The 22261-nt window shown below is 45.4% G+C and overlaps 1 protein-coding gene across 3 annotated transcripts; it reads right to left on the reverse strand.

Annotated features, from left to right (window-relative positions):
* Positions 1-9234: 9234 nt before the first annotated feature.
* Cd3e (CD3e molecule) lies at positions 9235-19562 on the reverse strand. 3 transcript variants are annotated; one of them, XM_021226752.2, is made up of 9 exons: positions 19402-19562; positions 18963-19065; positions 16885-16902; positions 15462-15476; positions 13400-13417; positions 12751-12966; positions 11603-11770; positions 10866-10912; positions 9235-9860 (listed from the first exon to the last, which is right to left on the reverse strand). In XM_021226752.2, the coding sequence occupies exons 2-9, from the start codon at positions 19009-19011 to the stop codon at positions 9804-9806; spliced, it is 588 nt and encodes a 195-aa protein (XP_021082411.1). In that variant the 5' UTR covers positions 19012-19065; positions 19402-19562; the 3' UTR covers positions 9235-9803. The 3 variants fall into 3 exon arrangements, with proteins under 3 accessions (XP_021082411.1, XP_021082413.1, XP_021082410.1); XM_021226754.2 differs by lacking the exon at positions 19402-19562 and adding an exon at positions 19178-19343 and having other exon boundaries at positions 18963-19062; XM_021226751.2 differs by lacking the exon at positions 19402-19562 and adding an exon at positions 19178-19341.
* Positions 19563-22261: the final 2699 nt, after the last annotated feature.

A 22261-nucleotide genomic window follows, 5' to 3' on the forward strand; every position in this document is an offset into this window, starting at 1 on the left:
GGGTTTTGCTGCCTTACCACAGCTGAGGGCAGGCTGTCGTGTTTAGAAGCTGAGCCACAAAAGTTTCCATGACATCGTGAATGGGGATGGCAGAGCACCAAAGAGTATTGGAACTCAGAGGGTGGTGGTGGGGGAGGAGAGAGAGACAGGGAGACAGAGAAAGAGATGTCAGGCTTATAGAACAACCATCTTTAACAGCTGAGCCATCTTGCCAGACCTACAATCCCAGATTAATTAAAAATAAAGAATATAATGAATCCAAGTTATTTCTGGTGGTGTTTACCTGTCTTGCACTGTGCAAATGCACAGTTTTGGTCCTGAACACACAGCATTTGCACTAGAATTGGTCCCCTGTCAGGCTACTTGGCACCAATAAACATTTTCTGAAACACCTTGGCTCAAGTTTCAGACTCCCGTATGTTATGAATTGCACCGCTCTTACTGGACATTCAGTTTCCTGTTATTGTAGAAACACAGTGGTTTCAGATGGAAACAAAGACTTCTAATATTTTCCCACCGTCAACCCTCCCTCACAATGTAAGTACCAAATGAGTACATATCAGTACTGTGTTTGACCTGCTGGTTGGGTTTCAAAAACAAAAGTTAAATGAATTTTGGCTTGAGATTGGGACAGAATTTTCAACAAATTTTGAAATGACCCTAAGTATACTTTGCTATTTTATAGTACATATTTATGTAAAGTGGTGTTCACAGCATTGACGATAATACACTTTTTTAAAATTGGAGATTGAGTCTCATGTAGCCCAGGGTAACCTCAAACATATTATATATCTAAGAGTGACTTGCAGTTTTTACTTTTAGAGTGTTGCCATGATAGGCACATGCCACATCTGCTTTTTGCAATGGTGTGGATCAAACACAGGACTTCATGAATACTCTACCAACTAAACTACATTTCTAGCCCTAAAAAATAAAAATGCTGATAAACCCTAAAAAACATTGATGATGCTATATGCAGCCAAGATTTAATTCCTTATTTGGAAATAAACAAGCATATTCATTTTCATCTTAAAATAAAGTCATCTTTATTTTTAACTAAGCGTGCCTGCGTGTGGGTTTGTGCATGTGAATGCAGTACCAGTAGGGGCCAGAGGAGGGCATCTGATCTCCCAGACTGGAGTTTCGGGTGTTTGTGGACGGCTTGAAAAGGGTGCTGAAAGACACACTCAGTTCCTCTCTAAGAGCAATAAGTATTCCTAATCACTAACCCATCTCTCCAGACCCCATCTCTCACCTCTAATAAATGGTAGCACACACGTATACCAAAGGATTGTTTTAATTTTTGTAAGTAAAAGAATATTTACACATGCTGTGCACACATGTAGAGGTCAGAGAACAACTCTCAGGAGTTGGTTCTTTCCTTGCAACATGTGGGCTCTCAGGGAATCTGTCTTCAGACTTGGCAGTGCACTACTTTATAAGCTGAGTCATCCTGCTGGCTCCCAAAACTCATTTTAAAATAAAAATGCTTATGATTTATTGTTGGTAAATATTTAATTTGTATACCTATTTTATATACCTATTTACCCAGGGTCTTGTAAAAAATTCTTAAGCAAAAGGGGGCCTTGAGTAGAAAAAAATGTAAGAATACCTGAAATACTCTTTATTACATCATATTCTCAAGGAATGCATCTGTTTAACTTAGGCTGTGAAATTTATTGACCTTAAAGTTGTCATACTGTTATGGACTTGCATATTTGTGTCCCTCCCATTAGTTTTTTTTTTTTTTTGAGACAAGCACTCTTCATATGTCCGTGGCTGGTTTGGAACTTGCCCATGAGTATTTAGGAATGTATGCTTGCCCTTGATTGGATGAAGGTGGGAAGTCTGTATCCTTGTGGGTTTTGCCTTTATAAATCCCTGACTAATGTAATTCGGGGTCACACTCTAGGAACCCTAAGTATGGACCTAGCCAGTATTTAATAAAAATTGCTTCAAACTTATCTCAAAAATTGTGGTAGTGGTTTTCTTGACCAGTGGGATTAATATTTTCTTGAGGCACCAGTGAGATCAGATCACCCATCCGAATTCCAATTCTGGACCCTTACTCTGGGACTCCAGGGCTGAAGGGCCACCTCAGGAGGTGAGCACCTTGAGACATTCCAAGACTCCGAGGGGTGCCTTCGGTTGGCAGACTATCCGTGTGAAGTGCCATACTGAGAAAAGCAGCAAGGATCTACAGAGGCCTACCCTGGTAGGCCATAGCAATGTTCTGTGACATCTGGTTCCGTTGGGATCCTGACTTGGGATGAAGAGGAGTTATATGGGACCAAGACACTCTCCCATTCCTGTCACGCCTCCCCATCTGAGGTTCTTGATCTGGCTCCCTGACTTGTCTGCCTGGTCTTTGTGGAAGTTTTGCTGCAAACATGGGAGTTGAGAGGGAAATGGGTCAGGCTCAGTTGAATGTGTGAATGATGGTGGTCACTGCATGTTCTGTTTCTGACTTGTCTGCTTTGAGTAGGTGAGTTTTCTGTGTTCTGTGTTTATTGGTTGTTTACTGTGTTTATTGGTTGTATTACTGTTCCTGACATCAACAACCACTGGTCTCCATTGCTACTGCTTGCCATGGCTGCTTCGATGACCAGGGCTCAGAATTCCTTATCTCCGAGCCTTCTGGTCACTGGATTCAGTTTAGCAGGGATTCAAAAGTCTTTTGATGTGGATAATATTAAAGTTGTTTTATGTTTTTCTACTATATTGAAAAGTTGGCTCTGGAATTGGGTGATGGCTTTCCCTTCTCTAAACCCAAGTATGCTTATTTAAAAGACACCTGATTCTATTACAGAGAAAAGAGAAAAAAGCAAAACAGCCAAAAGAAATTTAGACTATTTGTTTAATTTAACTGCTTAAAACTTTTTCTAAGATATAAATCTTATCTCAAGATTTTAAAGACTATTGCCAGGCAGAGGTGGTGCATGCCTTTAATTTCAGCACTTGGAAGCAGAGGCAGGCAGATTTGAATTTGAGGTCAGCCTGGTCTATAGAGTCAGATCCAAGACAGCCAGCTGCCTTAGTTAAAGTTTCTACTGCTGTGAAGAGACACCATGACCACAGCAACACTTTTAATGGAAGAGATTTAATTGGGGCTGGCTTACAGTTCAGAGGTTCATTCCATTGTCTCCATGGTGGGAAGCATGGTGGCATGCAGGCAGACATGGTGCTGGAGAAGGAGCTGAGAGCCCTCCCTCTGGCAGGACACCAGGCATGACTGGAGCATATTTGAGACATCAAAGCCAGCCTCCACAGTGACACACTTCCTCCAGGAAGACCACACCGCCTCCAACAAGGCCACACCTCCTAGTAGAGCCACTCCCTTTGGGAGCCATTTTCTTTCAAACCACTACAACAGAGAAACCCTGAGTTGAAAAACCAAACCAAACCAAACCAAACCAAACCAACCAACGAACCAAACAAACAAACAAAAAACTCAAACCTCATAATAAAAAGGATTGATAGTTAAAAATCTATACATAGGTAATCTTTTTGGGGGTTGTGGTTTTGTTTTTGTTTTCTTATTTTGAGACAGGATTGCACTGGCTGTCCTGGAACTCGCTATGTAGACCAGGCTGGCCTTGAATTCACAGAAATCTGCCACCTCTGACTTTCAAGTGTTTGTATTAAAGGCGTGCCCCACCACCACCTGGCTACATAGGCAATCTTAAAGGAACCATGTTGCACAATGCCATCTTGGGATACAAGCAACATGTGGCTTGCTGCCATCTTAGCTACTGTCCCCTACTGGGACAGAGGCAGCCACATTGCTGGCAGCCATCTTTGCTAGGATTGGAGAGGGTGGTTGACATGTGACTTCACTACTATCTTGATTAAAGGTGACCACATGGTATAAACCAACTGAGGAGACAACAACAGGTCTCCAAGATGTTTTGGATTAGGATGGAGTTTTGTATGATAATTCTTGTCCTGAAAACAAAGTCATAAAAACAAGGTTTATGAAGGATGGGATTTAAAAAACAACACCTGTTTAATAAGGTATTAAAGCTGCACCTCCATGTGTTCAGACATAACAATGCACCTTGTGCTGGCCGTCAACCTTTGCAATGTAAGAGTCACCCAAGTGGAATTGGTTTTAAAGTCATGAGAGGGTATTGGAGAGAAGCTGAGGCCTGGCACTGTGTGGCAGGGCTGGAGTTCCTAAGGAGAGCCCTGGAGATGCTGTTGGGGAAAACACAACCCGGCCGCAATGGGGAACCCAGCAGTTTTGGAGACACCTGTGCCATGTGATGGCCACTAGAAACAACATCCGAAATGAAATGGAGCTAGCCTGAGCCGAGAAGGCATGCTAAATGTGCTGCCAAGGGCAGAGCCAGAGAGGTGAATGCAGCCCCTCGGGATAGCCAGAGCCTGTGAGTGAATCCCAGGTGTTATAGCCAGAGCCTGTGAGTGAATCCCAGGTGTTATAGCCAGAGCCTGTGAGTGAATCCCAGGTGTTAAGCATTGAGTCGTTAGCACTGTTGGAGTTTGGTTTTTGCTTTGGACTGTGATTGTGCCCTATTTCTTCCCTCTTGAAATAAAGAAGATACTTAACTTATTTTTTGATATTGTAGGAGCCTGCAGTTGAGAGATTTTGAACTTTAAAAAAATTTTAAGAGCGTTATAAAAATTTAAATAAAAAACTGGATATTTACTTTAAATATTTAAATGTATAAGGTTATGGGACATTTTAAGTTGATAAAATGTTATATTATGAGGTATTTATTAATATGTAATCTTAAAAAGTAAATAAAAGGATAAAGAGTTAGGGCTAAAGAGTTTGTGGGCACCCAGCAATAAGCATCAGAAGCTGGGGAATTCCCATCTTATGATGCAGCCAGAAACACCTAGGAAGTCTGGCAAAGAGCCTATGGAGTGTCTCTCCTTATCTAAAGTCTTTTCAGGCTAACAGAGACTGACTTAAGAAAGTGTGTCTGGCCTCCTTGTTTTTGTTAATCTTGTTAAGCTTTAGAATCTTTGATAAACTGAATCATACAAGAAACTGTGATATTCTGTGATGGTACACCATGAAACAACCAGGAAAGCAAAGTTGCCAGTCTCCCTATGGGCTATATTTATGATTTAAGGTTTTATTTTGATACTAAAAGAGTTTCAATTCAAAAATTGTTTTTTTTTAAGGCTAAACCTGGCAGGGGTAAACATGCAAATCTAATCTTACAAAAGCTATTAACTTATTGTAAACTATTAAAGATGATTAAGGCATGAAAGTTAATACTTAGTCATGTTAAAAAAATGATCAAATTCAGCTGGGCTTTGGTGGCGAATGCCTTTAATCCCAGCACTGGGGGGGGAGGGGGGGAGGCAGGTGGATCTCTGTGAGTTGGAAGCCAGACTGGCCTACTGATCGATTTCCAGGATAGGCTCCAAAACAATACAGAGAAACCCTGCCTTGAATAAAAAACCAAAAAAAAATTCATAATTTTTAGTGTGTTCAGAACTATACTTGTAGTTGTGCTAAGTACTAATGTAATTAGTTACATTAGCATCCTAAAGCAAACAACTAAAAGCAAGTAAAGTTTGTTTAAAATCAGGTATACTTAATGGTCCTCACACTCTTCAGATATCTGCTGAATATGGCATCTAAAATGTTTAGTGGGAAAAGCTTCCTGTGGTAGACAGAAAAGCCAGCTCCTAGCGGCAGCTCTAAGATCTCCAAGGAAGACAGATGGGCACAGACCTGGATTGTGGCGATGCTAACCACTGGGGAAAATTGCCCCAATGACTCACCTGCTTCCAGGGCCCTGCACTAACTGTGGATAGTGTTGGGCTGACTGTCCTATTCTGCCTAAGGCAAGGTAGGCTAATTTCCCCAAGTTCCTTATCCACAGGAAAATCCATAGCGTTTGCTATGACTTGTGGGCATTAGTCTACTCCAGCTGTTTTACAGACAACTCTTAGCTGTTTTTTCTTCAATGTGGATTTTAGTACAGATTACAAACAGGGGAAAACTTCTGTTCCTAGTCTGTATCTGTCCCAGCAGATTTCCACTCGGCTGACAGACACTATCCAGGAATCAGCCATGAACTACAAACTACTCCAAATGGCTGTGAGCCCTGGACTTGCTGAAAGCTAATGTGAGCCAGTACAGCCCATGTGATTGCTCCCTGTCTCTTCAGCTGGGTCAGGGAGCCAGATGCTTCTGATGATGAATGCTCCATTGCTTGAGTGCCTGCCCAGCCTTTGACTAGCATTCCAGCCTTCCAGGGTCCTGACAATGATGTCCTAATCAGCAGGAAGAGTGTATGTCACCCCTTATCCTCTATAAAGGGCTGGAGTCAAAAGAAAACTCCCTGGCAAATGACTACCTATAGTGCCTAATAGCAAACCAGAAAAGGTACCTGCTAAAGCCAAATAGGTCCAGATCTATCAGCAGAAGGACTAATTAGCTGAAATAGTTCCACAATATGATAGAACACTCTACCTGCTGTATGTAAAATAAGGTTATTGAATGTCTTTAAGAAAAAAATTGTTTCTACACAAACCATTTGGGAATCATTAGCGATAATCTGGTTGTACTAAAACAAAATTTCAGAAAAAAAATGACCGGAGATGAGATAAATGACTAGTTCCCATTCTCATTTTTGGGCTTCTCCTAGATAGTATCTCTGATGTCAGCCATCGCAGAAGAGGTTCTGGTAATTGCTAATAACCTTGCATCATTAATGCCTTAACTGGTGTGGTGATTTGAAAGACAATGGCCCCCAAAGACAGTGGCACTATTGGAGGTATGGCCTTGTTGGAGTACGTGTGGCCTTGTTGGAGGAAGTGTGTCAATGTGGGGGTGGGCTTTGAGGTCTCCTTTGCTCAAGCTATGCTCAGTGTGGTATATAGTTCACTTCCTGTTGCCTGTAGGTCACAGTGCAGAACCCTCAGGTCCTTCTCCAGCACCATGTCTGCCTGCATGCCATCATGATTCCCACGATGATGATAATGAACTAAACTTCTGAAACTGTAAACAAGCCCCCAATTAAATGTTTTCTTTAGTAAGAGTTGCCATGGTCATGGTGTCTCTTTGTAGTAAAGGAACCCTAACTAAGACAACTAGATACATAAATGCCCATCTGGGTGCCATTAAAGTTGATGGTTAAAGATCCTAATATGTACAGGTACCTAACACAGAGTCAAGGATTTGACTCAGGATACAACTCAAGCAGGGAATGTGAGAGCTAATGCTATGTTTTAAGTTTAAATTTCTATCCTTAAAAGATCTATAAAAACAAAAAATGCCTCTAACCTGTAAGTACCACTTGCCCAATTTTCAGATAACTTCCTAGAATGCTGGGGGATGTTGTTCAGGTAAGATAACAAGCCCTGTGCTTTTGCTTCTGTAAACAAGCTTGATTGCCCAACTGCATGGGATATGCTTGACCACATGCAAGTGGGAGGTACACAGGCAGGAATTGTGTCAGGATTATGCTTGCCCTTGATTAGATGAAGGTGGGAAATCTGTATCCTTGTGGGTTTTGCCTTTATAAGTCTCTGACTAATGCAATGTGGGGTTGTATAATTCTGGGTATAGATCATCCATGGACCTGGTCAATATTTCATAAAACTTGCTTCAGATTTGTCTCAAAATTTATGGTAGTGATCTTTTCCTATCCAGTAGGATTAACAGTCAGTGGACAATTTATGTGAGCTGGGCTTCTCCTTCTATCACCTATGTTCTGGGGATCAAACTCAGGTCTTCAGGCTTGGTGGCAAGCACCTTTATCTGATGAGCTATCTTGCAAGCTCTAGAATAAACTGTTGTTCTATTTGGAGCAAGATCTGCGTTTTATACTGTGTGCTCTCTTCCTTGACACAGCATCTGCCTTTGTCCTGTAATACTTGATCTCCATCCCAGGGAGAAAAAGGACTCAGGATCTCAGCTCCATCTCCAACTCCTCTGTCTTTCCAGAGACAAATAGGAAGAGAAAGAGCATCGCTTATGGTCACAGTCACGGTGAGTGTGTGTCAGGATGCTGGAGTTAGAAGTAGGGCACAGCAGTGCACACTTTTGTTTTTGTTTTTCAAGACCGGTTTCTCTGTGTAGCCCTGGCTGTCCTGGAACTCACTTTGTAGACCATGCTGGCCTCAAACTCAGAGATCCACTGCCTCTGCCTCCTGAGTGCTGGCACTAAAGGTGTACACCACCACCTCCCAGCTGGCAGTGCACATTTTTAATCCCAGCACAGGGGAGACAGTGAATTTGAAATGACTTAACCTCTCTGAGCCTGCTATAGATGGAATATGAAAGCATCTCTCTTATGGAGTCTTTATGAGGATTAAGTGACAACACATACAGGGCTAGTAACAATTTCTGGGTCATAGTAAATACTCAGTAAACACCAACTGTTAATGCTTTTGCTATGTTGAGCTACAAATGGCCATGACCGAACACTACCTGCCACCCCTGGGCCAGCCTACTTATTAGCTGTTGGTGATGGGCAAAATCACCAAGGCTCCTTTTAGCATAAACTTGATGCCTAGAGAGAAAAAGTGGCGCATCGGTGGAGACCAACAAATAGTAGCTGCAGCTACAAGCCTGAGGCTGAATGAGAACAGAATGTGGAGGGCTGCTAGCCACAGAGGCCAGACATCATAAAATGAATGGCCCTGAAGTCGCAGGCAAGCGTCTGAGGGCAGAAAAGAGTCTGCTGCTTTCAGCTGGCTTAGGACAGCTTGCTTGGGCTCTGGATTCCTCTCTCCTGCAAGCAGAGTGTGTGGGAGACTGAGACCCAAACCCTCTCACCGCTGGCCTCCGATGTCTGGTTTCTGACTGCCACTGAACCTCTCTCGCCCTCACTCTCAGCGCAGCCCACATCCTGCTGCATAACCACCACTCTGGGGCTTCAGGCAGCTGCCTCCAGGGCTGGAGTGAGCTGAGCTGCACTGTGAGGCTCTTCTCCACTTCCCGCGGCTCTGGCAGCTGGTGGAAGCCCTTGTCTCAGCCCCAACTCTCTCTGCACCCTCCCTTCTTTTCTGGTATCTCCACCTGCCTTCCAGGTCCCATCTGTCTTACTCATTTTATGGAATGACCACTACTCCATCACGGGCCACCCGTCACTCTCGGCACCTTTGATGATTTGACACATGAGAGGGCTGCTAGTGCCCACCCCCTCCAATAGGCAAGTGTTGCATTGAGTCCCCAGGGAGAGTTTGAATTGCCCTAGGACATGGGCTACTTCTGCGGACCTTCCAGAAAAAAAGGAACAGTAATTTTTCTAGTCAATACACTTTATTGCTTTTCCATTACAGAGAGGAGTCGGGTATGTTTGTGGAGATGCAGATGACTATCCAAGGACTTAAGATGGAACCTGGAGAGGAGCTCATGGCAGGTGCTGGACCAGGACCTCTGCCAATGATCACTGAGCCTATCCCCAGAGAAGGGTGTAAATCACATAGTTGGAAAAACAGAAAGCTATAGGAGAGGGTTGGGGAAGAGGGCCAATTTATATGCAGGGAAAGGAAGGGAAGTGATGGCAAAGATAACATCGGTGCAGAAGGAAGGAGCTGGCAGGGATGAGTGGCTGGATTAAGCATCCTAACAAGATGGCTGGCTGAGGATCTGACCATCCATGTTTCAGAGGATATCGAGGCAGCAATGTCCTAATACTGGATACTAGCAGAGGCAGCAGGAGAGGAAGCAGAGGCAAGGTTCCAGATATGTTCACCAGGTGGCTAAAGAACAATCCTGTGGGGTCCACAGTTTGTCCAGAGAACAAGGAACAGCAGGGTGCGCAGAGGGCTGGATTTGGGTCCATGGAAGGCAGTGTCCCTCTTATCTGTCAGACTGCTCTCTGATTCAGGCCAGAATACAGGTCCCGCTGACCTTTGCGGATGGGCTAAGGATGGAACAAGAATGGGGGTTAGAAGGGTGGGAGGAAGGACGGAGGAAGGAGGAAAGGCATTGGGATGTTGGCTGTAGTGCAGGTAAGACCTCTGGGCTTGGAGTCAGGGGGAGTCCAGTAGTAACTTAGCACAGATTTGAGCCAGCCACTTCCTTCTGGAGTAAGGGAGGATGTAAAGACTTGCCTCTAGCACTTCTGTCAAGGTTAACTGGAGCTACTGAGGGAACACTAAACACCCCGTTCTTGGTGCTCAATTTTATTCAATTCGTCCAGTATGATAGAGAAAATCGCTGTTTTTTTGTTTTGTTTTGTTTTTGAGACAGGGTTTCTCTGTATTGTTTTGGAGGCTGTCCTAAAACTCGCTCTTGTAGACAGGCTGGCCTGGAACTCACAGAGATCCACCTGCCTCTGCCTCCCGAGTGCTCAGAGTGCTCGGATTAAAGGCCAACGCCCGACTGAGAAAATCTTTAAGCATTGTTAGTGGCAGTCACAAAAAAGGCAGTCCTGGTATTAACTCTTCAGTTTCTAAATCAAATGGCAGCCTGGTGGGGAGGAGTTTGACTGTGCGTACATGTGTGGGGGGGTGTTGTGTACGTGTGTGTGGTGTGTCTATGTGCATGTGCAGAGTGCACACTAGGGCTATTTACTAATCAAGCACTGCCCTATTTTAATGATTGGCTGACTGCACGGGCATCTGCTGGGACAAGTTAGCATATGTATCGGTGGTATCCTCCATGGTCGAATCTCAGTTTACCAAGTGAGAGAAAGAGGCCGGTCTCCCTTCCTCTAGCCCCCTGCCTCTACGTTGTAGAAGCTAAACACCTTTGAAATAGTCCTATGAAGAAGGCAGAGAAGGCACGGGGGTAGCCTACACTGGGAGCCCCGGGTAAGCAGTTTTAAGTGTCTGGTGGATCAGATGGACAGTCCCACCCAGTCTCCTCTCTAGGAGCCCTCTCAAATCCCCACCCCCTGCTGCCGCCGCCCACTGTATCCCGTTACCTCATAGTCCGGGTTGGGAACAGGTGGTGGCCGCTCCTTGTTTTGCCCTGCAGATGAAGGAGGGGAGAAACATTGTTTCCATTTTGAACACCAGTCTTGCGTGAAGATGGCTGCTAGGGTATTCAACCCAAGGGAGGGGCAGTCCTTTCCATCCTTTCTGTTAACTCCGTTTTCCATCCTTCCTCTTTTCTTTCCTTCCCCCCATCCCTAAGGCCTCCCACACTGTTCCCATCATCTGCGACTTTGCTCCTGCTCAGGTCTTCCCATTCTCTCTGCAGGGGGAACAAAGGGTATTCAACCCAAGGGAGGGGCAGTCCTTTCCGTCCTGTTAACTCCGTTTTCCATCCTTCCTCTTTTCTTTCCTTCCCCCCATCCCTAAGGCCTCCCACACTGCTCCCATCATCTGTGATGCTCAGGTCCTCCCATTCTCTCTGCAGGGGGAACAAAGGGGAAGAGTGCGAACTAACTTCCTGCCATCTCTGCCCATAGCTTGGGCTCGAATCTGCTTCCTGCAGAGTACTGCCAGGCATCTGAGGAAGCCTGCTGCGTTGTTGGTTGGTGTTGGTTTTCAGAGTTTTTTAGGGTGGAAGGAGAGGCATTTTCTTGAATGGGAAAGCCCTCTGCAGCGATCTTAGTATCACAGAGAATGTTCTAGAGAAGCTGTTTGGACTCCGCTGTAGACCTGCTTCCCATCCTGACCCCGGTCAAATCTCCCCAACCCTGCTCTATGGTTTTACCTCTGGGTCTGCCACCAGCACCGGTTCCTCGGCTCACAGGTTTGGCCTTGGCCTTCCTACTCTTGCTCCAGTAATAAACGACCATCAGCAAGCCAAGAGTGATGCAGATGTCAACGATGATGATTATGGCTACTGCTGTCAGGTCCACCTCCACACAATTCTCACACACTGCAGGGGGGAGGGGTGCAGGGAGGGAGAGAAATGACCCAAAAGGGAAAACACCAGGAACTGGGAGAAGAGGAACAAATGAAGACAAGTCCCCCCTAACACCTGCATGCCTGCTAGCACCAGATCCCTGCCCTGAAATAGTGTCCAGTGATTATGGTCAGAGGCTCTGGATTCAGTCTCAGCTCCATCACTCATTAGTTGTGGAGATTTTCAGCCCACTCTGTTTCTCATCACCAAATGGGAATAAAAAATGTGCTTGGCCTATATGGCTGATATGGGGAATGGTAGGAAAGGATTCCAGGGTGTGAACCTTGGGGGGTGGAGTTCAGTGGTATAGGGATTGCCTAGTGTGCCCTAGGCTCTTGGATAATTGAGGCATGTGTAAGGATTCCAAATGCACTACTTAGCTGAGTAGTGGCAGCACGTGCCTTTAATCCTAGCACTTGGGAGGCAGAGGCAGGCAGATCTCTGAAAGTTCGAGGTTAACCTGGTCTACAGAGTGAGTTCCAGGAGAGCCAGGGCAACACAAAGAAACCCTGTCCTGGAAAAACGAAAATAAAAACAAAAAGAAACAAGCAAAAACAAAAATAAACAACAACAAAATCCCCCCCAAACCAAATAGTCAACAAATCAGCTCTTGCTATTGTCTATTGTGATGCCTTGGCTTACGACTTTTAGGTAGTGGCATTGAGTCTCTCTGCAAGTCCTCCTAATGAAACATGTCTCTGATGCTGGTAAACCTTGATTTTGAGTATGTCACAAGGCAAGTATGACCCAAGCCTGCCTCTGGGGAAACTTGCTATTTTATACCTGGCACCAACTGAAGTGACCAAGACACTATTTAATCTGTTTTTCAGAAAATGCTGATACTGTGTGGTCTCCAAGAGCCAGGGACAGAGTGCAGGGGGGACTTTGAGATGACAGGGACCGGCTGGCTTGGGAACTCTTGAGAACACTGTTTGGGAAGGAGCCCAAGTTACCTCTTGCTTTCAGGTAGAGGTATGCGTTCTTCTCTGAGGACTCTAGGTAGCAGGCATAGTAGCCACTGTCCCCAACTTCCGAAAAATCCTGTAGCACCAGAGTTTTCTCATTCTCTTCAGGCAATACTTTGTCATTTTTTTCCCAATGTATGAAATCACTCTCTAGAGGGCATGTCAGTTCTATCCTGGTTCCTGAGATGGAGACTTTATAATAATCTGAGGAAAAGGAGAAAGGGGATGGAGGTCAGAGGGGAAATCCAGGAAAGTTTCACAAATGGCAGATCGGTACTGTGAGAGGTGCCAGGTACAGGAGATCTTGCATCACTGGGGTTGAGGTTTGCTTGGTGGGCAGAGGTGTCCTGACTAGAGAAACTGGGAGAGGGGTAAGGATGTGTGTAAGGATGGAAGGGCAGAGAACTTTCTGGAAGGTGACTCTAGAGTGTGGACACTGCATAAGGAGTTGGAAAAGGGGAAGGTGGAAGTAAAGAGAAGCCCACAAAACTCCTTATTTGATATCTTTCTAAAATAGATGTTGGGAATGTAGCAGGAAGCTCTCAGTTCTTGGGGCTGATCTCCCTCAATCCGTCTTCTCCCTTCCACCCATGGTCTGTATCTTCTGACGGGCGTAAATAAAGCTCTGTACACTCACGTTTCTGTGCCTCATTATCTGCAAATGAAAAAAGGGAGAGACAGTAAGAAAATAAGCCTGCTTTATGCTTCCACTTGAGGCAAAAACTTTCTAGCAGGAGTGGGTACCAACAACCCAAGAACTATAAATTCCAGAGATAAGGTCTGGATTAAGCCCCCCAAATATGCTCATGCATAATCCAGACACTTCACATTCAAAATACAGGGGCATGTGCTCCCAAGCCATAACTATGGCAACTAGAGTGTTAGAGTCACAAGACGGAAAACTCTTGGTCTGTTCTCCTTCAGCCAGAATCATCTTCCAGGTAGCTGTCACAGTGCCTTCAAGATAAAGACCTCCAAGCCTTTGAGTCACTGATCATCTATTTCCCATGATTTTTCTTTTTGAGACAAGTCTCATGGGGTAAAGGCGGGTCTCTCATATTTGGTATGAAGCTGAAGGTGACCTTCAACTTTTGATCTGCCTGGGATTCTAGGTACATGCCACATGGCCTGTAAATGCGGTGCTGGGGATTGAACACAGGGCTTTGTGCATGCCTGGCAGGCACTCTGCCCGCTGAGTCACATCCTCAGCCTCCAATGTCTGTCCTTAAAGCAGCTAATGAAGCTGCTTGTAATCAGCTCGAATGTCTTACTCAACATGCTTTCCTCCATATTGGCCCTGAATGACCCAACACACTCTGCAGATTAAGAGAATGGCTTTTCCTGTAAGGAGTGACCTGACTTTACATTGTCTCTGCGTATAATGAACTCTTCATTATTTGGTTGGAGGGAGGAGTCACAGCTGTGGGCAGCAGAAATCCACTCTTAAAAACCACACTCCCTATAGCAGGTATCGTTGCCCTGAGAGGTGGGCCAGCCAGCGGTCCTTCTGGAAAACTTGTGGTTGGATCCTGGACACTACTGGGATATGCCATAGCCCTTATATGACAGAATTTGAGCTGGAAGAGAGACAATGGTGGTGGCTAGAGCTCAGACACAGCTTGTTCCTGGGGGAAGACACAGGTGACTAGGCTGTGTGAGCAGGAACAAGTCACTTAACCTCTCTGAGCCTCAGGTTTTTTTCCTTTTTAAAAGTCTTTATTATTTAAGACATAGTCTTGCTCTGTCACCTTGTCTGGCTGGGACTTCACATGGCCCACTCAGCCAGCTGGCAGCTGGGAGCTGGGTACAATCATAACTGAGGATTACTTTGACTTAGTAAGCTTTGCCATTGATGTTTCCTAGAAAGTTTATGTGAGTCAGAAATCATAAATAAGATAAACTAAAAGTAAATAGACATTATACTATGTTTAGGAGGCTTGTCTGAAAACATGTAAAAAATATGCTTACAATCTTATTGGCCCAAGTTCAACACCAGAGTGTTGATTCACAAGGGTTGGGATGTCCATGTTTAGAAACAGGTAGGTTCACAAAGAATTTGTACGCATACATTTCTTACCCACATCCATGGCATTTCACACTGGGCAGGAAATTTAGTTTCCTATAAACTGTTTATCCCTCATTGATTGGACTATTTATTTCTAAGCCTTTCCCCCGTTACTCAGGGCAACAGCTAGAACATATATGGTCAACAAACTTTAACATTTCTTCTTCTATTCAAGTACCAGCCAGCTCTGTCTGTACTTCCAAGATTTATGTCTCCCCAACCCCTCTCTCCCTGGAACAGGGTCTCACTATGTATGTAGTCTTGGCTGACCTAGAACTTGCTATGTAGACCAGGCTGACTTCCAACTTACAGAGATCCGCCTGCCTCTTCCTCCGGAGTGCTGGGATTAAAGGTGTGTGCCACCAACACTCATTTAATTTCTTTAAGAAATATTTAAAAGAAACTTTGTATGTATGGGTAGGCTTGCTTGTTAGTATGCACACATACAGGGAAGCATGTATGCATAGCTCTAACCAGACATGGAAGCTAGTGGCCAAACCAGGCACATCTCAGACAGGTAACCCTAGTGTCCCTCTAGTAGCTCTGGTTCCCATTGTTACTACTACCCCCATGGTGGTCGCCTGATGAGTTTGTTCCACATCTGAGAAGAGGCTGCATAGAGTGACTCTCTTACCAGGGTTCTCGGTATCTGAAAGGGAAGCAGGAAGAGCTGTTAGTTATATTGTTAGCAGCCACTGAGACCCACCTGGCTCCTGTGCGTTAGGACCCTCCCCTCAGTCTTGAAGTTTCTTTGGCTGTATATGACAAGCTGTTTGGAGTCTTACATTCTACCTTCTGTATCTCGTGGCTGTGCACAGCATGGATGTAGTGGACACCGGTTACACACTTTAGGGGAAGGAGCCTGGCACAGTTGTTGCTACTGAATGCAATACTGCTTCTCTCGGTTTGGAGGCGCTGACTAAACAGAGAGGCTCCCAGGGTTGGGACCGTCTTGACTCTACTGCTCTGACTGAGAAAGTAAAGCTCAGACTGTGCACACATAGACACCCACATTCAGACTACTCAAGCACATGGTTGTGAATGCTACCCTAAAACTTGACCAGGGCCACCCTGTACACGCATTCTGAACAACCTCTTATCAAACAGGAAAAGAACGAAAACCATTGGTACTTTTAACTTTCTGTGTATATATGTATGTTAGTGTTCCTGTGCATGTAAGTGTGTGTGTGTGTGTGTGTGTGTGTGTGTGTGTGTGTGTGTAGGCAGGCATCAGATGCCTTCTGCAATACCTCTCCATCTCATTGCTTTTGAGACAAGGTGTCTCACTGAACCTGGAGCTTGATGGCTTGGCGACACTGGCTGGCCAGTGAGCCCCAGGGATATTTCTGTCTCTGCCTCCCCATTGCCTGGATTGTGCTTGCTTTTTTTTATGTGTGTGTTTTGGGAATTTAACTCAGGTCCTCATTCTTGTCAGTCAAAGACTTTTCCAACTGAGTCACCTTCCCAGCTCTACTGTAAACTTTTTAACAATTTTAAGTTGTTCATCATTTTCTGCAGTCCCTTTGTTCCAGAAACTAGGGTACATCTATGAGGCAAAGGAGAAGAAAAAATCTCTTTCATTGTTGCCCATGGAATCTCCGTGGGAAGCCTTGACAAAACTGTATTCTAAATACAGTTGGTTCTAGGAAATGCATTCGTTAGCAACTTGGTCATTGAATGAACACCATAGCACCCATGTACACAGACCTAGATAGCAGAGCCCACTGTTCACCTAGACTATGCAGTGCAGTGTCATGTCTACTGTTTATCTAGACTATACAGTATAGAGTGATGTATCCAGCCTAAAACCCTCTGCAGCATGTAATTATACCCAACAGGCCATCACAACATGACAGTAAGTATCTGTATATGTACACACAGAAAAGACACAGTGAAATACCAGGTGATGGAAACTTCCTAGTTCCATTATAATCATATGGGTCTACTGTTGTCTATATCATCCATCAGTTATAGACTGGAACATTGTTATTTAGTTGTGATGGCTGAATCAAGAATACTGGCATGACTTCATAGTAAAGAAAGAAATCATATCTTACCGTCTTGCCAAGTGCCAACTGGAAAACAAACAATTAAAAAAACGAGTTAGTAAATGCTGTGAATGCCTGAAATTATAAACAAAGTGTTGTGTTCCTGTCTTACTCTCACTGGCACCTAAAGTCCTTTTCACCCCATCAGTCATTTCTATACACCAGCAAAGGGTGTTGGACAGGGGTTCCCAGGCAATTCAGGAGGAAGCTGAACAGGAAAACAACTAACATTAAACACAAGTGCACGGCGCTTCACAAGCAGAAGTTAAACAAGTTGAGGCTCCTTTCTGGGTGGCTCAAGAAAGGGCAAACGAGCAGGGCAGCGTACTCTCCATTCTGAAAACCGCTCTCTGACTCAGAAGACAAGCAAGCCCCTGGTGGGTACAGCCATTAGGGTTCTCCGTCTCTGGCCCCTGAAAGCCTGACAGCTTAAATTTTCCATCTATTTTCTGCTTGAGACAGAGGTGGGGACATGTGAAACCCCGACTACTCGGCAACTAGAGCCTGTGCATCCGGGCTTTCCTGGACCCCCTCACTCAACACTGACTTGGCTCTCTCCTAGTGACGGTTTCCTCGGCGCTGCCTGAGCGTTTTGTTTACAGTCTCTGTATAGAGCAAGGAGTCCTTCTGTCCCCTGAGTACAAGGCACACCACTAGGGTGCTTACGTCTCTAATATTCCCCTTTCCTTCCCCCTTCCCTCTTTATTCTTGCCTTTATCACCTTTGTTTGCATTTGCTTATTTTGTGAGTAGGTGTTTGGGCACATGCATGTTACAGCACATGTGTGGAGGTCAAAGGGCAGCTTATAAGAATCAGCTCTCTCCTTTCACATGTGGGACCTAGGGATGAAACCCAGGTTGTCAGCCTTGGTGGGGGGCACCTTCACCCACTGAACCATTTCAGAGGCTCTCCTCTTTTAATTTATGTTTTCATCCACCTATCTATCTATCTATCTATCATCTATCTATCTATCGTTTAATTAAAGGGAGAGTATAATTTATACCATAGACCTCTAAGAAAATGCCTGGCTGTTCCATGCAGGAGTCATATTCCACCCCCAGAGACTTAGAGTGTGTTCCTTGGACCAGTCACAGATTACTAAACATGAAAGCTTTTTAGAAATATGGAATGTTGAAGGAGGTGATGGCACAAGTTTGTAATCCCAGAATTCTTGAGGCTGAGGCAGAAGGATGTTGAGTTTAAGACCGGGCAATCGAGAATGCATCATGAGGCTCTGTCTCACAGGCAGCCGGTCACCTCACCCAGCACCCCCAGTGAAGATGTGTGTATACTCATGCTTGAGAAGCCCAAGGTGAAGCCGGAAATGGAGGCGCAATGGCTGTGGCTCTGAGCGAGGAGCCCAGCTGTGGCAGCACGGTATTTTCTAGGTCATTGACGTAGAATGCTCATGAGCCATTTTGACTCACAAAGTGCAGTCCTTCTGAGCACAGGCCTTGTAGACAGGTACCCCTGGTTTCCCAGATAACTGCTGGGCTTGCTGACTGCTTAACATTGAATAGTTATTCAGTCCTTCAGTGACAACTTCATCTGTAAGTCAGGGGCTGGACCACCTTCTCCCAGGGAAGAAGTAAGAATCAAACTGGTTAACCCATGTAAAGTCTTTTCTTCATGCAGTGCACACAAAAAGACTTTTGTGTGTGTGTGCACGCATTATTTAATCTCACACGTGCTCTCAGCTATTTATCAAATTATACCTCACATCGCTTCAGAAAAATGACAAAACTAATTAGAATCTCTCGGTCACTTTTCAAAGACTGGAAATTACAAAGGGTTTGTCTCAAGGACACTAAGCTGAGCAGGGCCGAGGTCTACCTATCACCTCTCCCCTAAACCAAGACGAGCTAACCCTGCTCATTCGATTAAGCAGTGCTGAGTCTACAGACAGATGGTTCTCCATGACAGACAGGCATCTTCCCTGTGGTTTCCTGTGTCTGTCTCCGGCACCTGGGCCACATTTCTTTTTTGCTTCCAGCCCTTGTCTCCCCTCCCTAATGGCATCACCAACAGTTCCTGAGCCTTGCAATGTCCTGGAAGAGCACCACCGGACTTCATTCCCGCCTACTCACCTACTAGGAGGCTGAGGCCCAGAACTCTCCAGAAGGCGTTCCACCGCATCCTCCTCAGAAGGCTCGCTCTACTAAGATGGCGGACACAGCCAGCTCATTACTTCTGAAAAGGAAACCAGAGGAAGTTTTCAAAGTACTGGCTGCATGTAAAGACCCCGGATCACCGTTTGCAGCAATAGGATGAAAAGCGGGGCGCTTTACCAGGAGAGACTTACCATTTCTGAAGAAGCACGAGCAGAAGGCAGGGGAGGTGAACCCCACACAGGAAGTGTGGAGGGGCCTCTGGGTCTGCCTGCTCCACGTCACTTGGAAATGTTTGAGATGTTCGAAGCAGAAGCTTTCACCTCGGTTGACTGAGGAAATCTGGGCCTCACAGTCCTCCCATAAGGATGAGCAAGGGGCCCTGGCAAGCCCTGAGAGTTCTGTGAGAAATACCTACCTGAGCCCTGTGCAAAGCGTCTCCACACTGGCGGCACCTTCCTGACGCAAAACCCCACCAGCTGGGAAGGAAGGCATTGAAACACTCAGTATCTGTCTTCTTTATGGTGCCCTTCGCTTTGAGCTGCAGGGTGGAGCCATGGCAGTAACAAGATCTGTGAGGGGCTTTGTTTTTCTCTCTTTCTTTGAGACAGGATTTTGCTATACAGCTCTTCCGGGCCTTGCATTGCACCGACAAAGCAGGCATCAAACAGTGAGCTACTGACACAGCTGCCTCTCTGTGTCCTGACATCATGTTAAGGGCTTTACTCATATACCCACTAAGGGAGCAGCCATTAATGTTATTTAAAATCTAGCAAAAGCACTTTGCGAGTTACAAGAAGGATCTCTTTCTTTGAAAAAAAAGCTTTTATTGAGTCTATTCTTTGATAATTTCATACATGTATAACGTGCCTTCGGATTATTAATTTACCTTTCTGAGCAAGTCTTTTCCAACATTTGTTTTTTTTTTTTACATTATTTACTTATTGTATGTGTATGTGTGTGGACATATGCATTCCATAATGTGTATGGAAGTCAGAGGGCAACTTGAAGGACACAGTTCTCTTTCCACTATGTGAGTCCCAGGTTTCAATTCGGGACTTCTGTTTTTTAGCCACAAAAATGTTTATCAGTTGAGGTATCTCTCTGGCCTTTTAAAAAAAACCGGTATCTACTGGGTTTAACCAAGATTATCTGTGTGACAGTGGGTTTGGAACAATCCGCTGGAGCCCGATGAGTTCCTCTGTCAGTACAGGACTGAAGAAAATGACTGCCCTCTTCCAGAACCCATCAGCAATCCATAGTTCATCGGAAGGCTTAGGGCTCCATAAGTACCTCCCCAGTCCATGACTGTTGTTAGGCCCAGCCAAATGTAGATCAATTGCTTGCAGCTATGGCTCCTATAAGACCATGACTGCATGGGCTGCACCGGGCCAGAAGACAGCATTTCACAGCCTTCCTCCTATCTTCCTATGTTTGTATTCTTTTTGCCCACCCCACATAAGCGATAGCACCAGATTCTTTAAAGATTCTTTGTGTGTGTGTGTGTGTGTGTGTGTGTGTGTGTGTGTGTGTGGAGTTTCAGGGTGTGAGCACGTGTGGAGGTGCTTGTGGAGGCCAGAGGTTGATGCTGAGGTCTCTTTCTCAGTCTCTCTCCACCTTATTTTCCCGTCAGGACCCCCCCCCCACACACACACACCTTGCTATCTCACTCTCTGGCTCTTGCTCCTTTTTGCAAAAAGATGACCTTTTATTTATTTTTTGACAATTTCATACATGTATACATTGTATCTTGATCATGTTCACCTCCATTTCTCCCTTTACTCCCTCCAGACACTCTCAGTCCAACCCTCCCCCATGCCCCTGCAACTCACTGAGTCTAAATTAATGCTACCTGTCGCCATGCCGCCTGACTTTGTTGGCTTTGTCTTGAATAGGTGACCATTGCTCCAGTGGGTTCACGAGTGTTATGGCCATGCTACACCCAGAAAACAGCCTTTCACAGCATGCCTCACTGTCTGTGTGCTCTTACATTCTTTCTGACCTCTCTGGGTCCCAAGGGATTGAATTTAACGTCGTGAGGCTTGGTGGCAGGTTCCTTTCTCCACTGAGTCATCTCATCAACCAGATTCTTTAAGATTTTTTATATGAAACAGCTTAGTTATGGGAGTAATACACGTGCATATTAAAAAGTACGGAGTGCAGGAGGTCTATAAAGCAAGAGCATCATACCCCACCCCCTCCCACCCCATGCCTTTCCCCGGGGCGGAACCGCGTTAACGGACCCCTTCCCTCTGGGCTTATCTTCACATCTCTAAACGTGCACTGTCCCCCTTTAAGTTCTCTGGGAAACGAACCCTGAGGTGGAGAGTTGTGTGCAGGTGGCTCATGGGAACACAGGACACCTGCTAGACAGGGAGGGAAGCCACATGAAGGAGAGAGAAGGTCAGCTTCAGAGAGGCAGCAACACAGAGGCCTCAGTCAACGCCGTGGCAAAGGGCACATCACCCAGTGGGAACATACGCTGTTCCAAGGAGGGGGCGTGGACTTGGGTGAGGCAGCACTGTGGCTGGGCTGTTTGTGACCCTCAGGGGACATCAGTCCTATCAGCTTGTGTGAAGAGTGCGAGATGTCCTGAAGAGGCCTCTTAGCTGGTGCCACGAAGGCCCACGCAGGCTGCGCTGTTCCATCCATCTGCTCCCCCTCATCCTCAAGTAGCCTTTTCAGGGTCTTGATTGATCTTTCTTTTGAAAAAAGATTTTATGTGTGTGTGTGTGTGTGTGTGTGTTTTGCCAGCATGCATGTAAGTGCCCCATGTGTGTGCAGTACCCGAGGGAGCCAGAGCAGGACATCAGATCCTCAAAACTGGAGTTACAGACTGTTGTTAGCTGCCAAGTGGGTGCTAAGAACTGAACTCTGCATGAGCAGCAAGTGCTCTTAACCTTTGAGTTAATCTCTCCAACAAGATGTTTTGTCTTAGGGTTTCTATTGCTGTGAAGAGACACCGTGACCATGGCAACTCTTATAAAGAAAACATTTAATTGGAGGGCTCACTTACAGTTTCAGAGGCTCAGTCTATTGTCATCATGGCAGACAGACATGGTGCTGGCTACATCTTGATCAGAATGCAACAGGAAATGAACTGTGATCCTGGGTGATACCTTGAGCATAAGAGACTGTCACGACTGCTGCGCGGCCTGTGTCCGAGAACATGCGGAGGGTGTCGGGTATTGATAACACAGAGACTCGTTCAATGATATAAAGAGAACTTTAAACAGGCTCCAAAAAGGTTCAAGAAAAACTTCCTAAGAAAGGCTCCC

Source organism: Mesocricetus auratus, unplaced genomic scaffold (genome assembly GCF_017639785.1).
Source record: "Mesocricetus auratus isolate SY011 unplaced genomic scaffold, BCM_Maur_2.0 Super-Scaffold_100022, whole genome shotgun sequence".
NCBI classification, from domain to species: domain Eukaryota; kingdom Metazoa; phylum Chordata; class Mammalia; order Rodentia; family Cricetidae; genus Mesocricetus; species Mesocricetus auratus.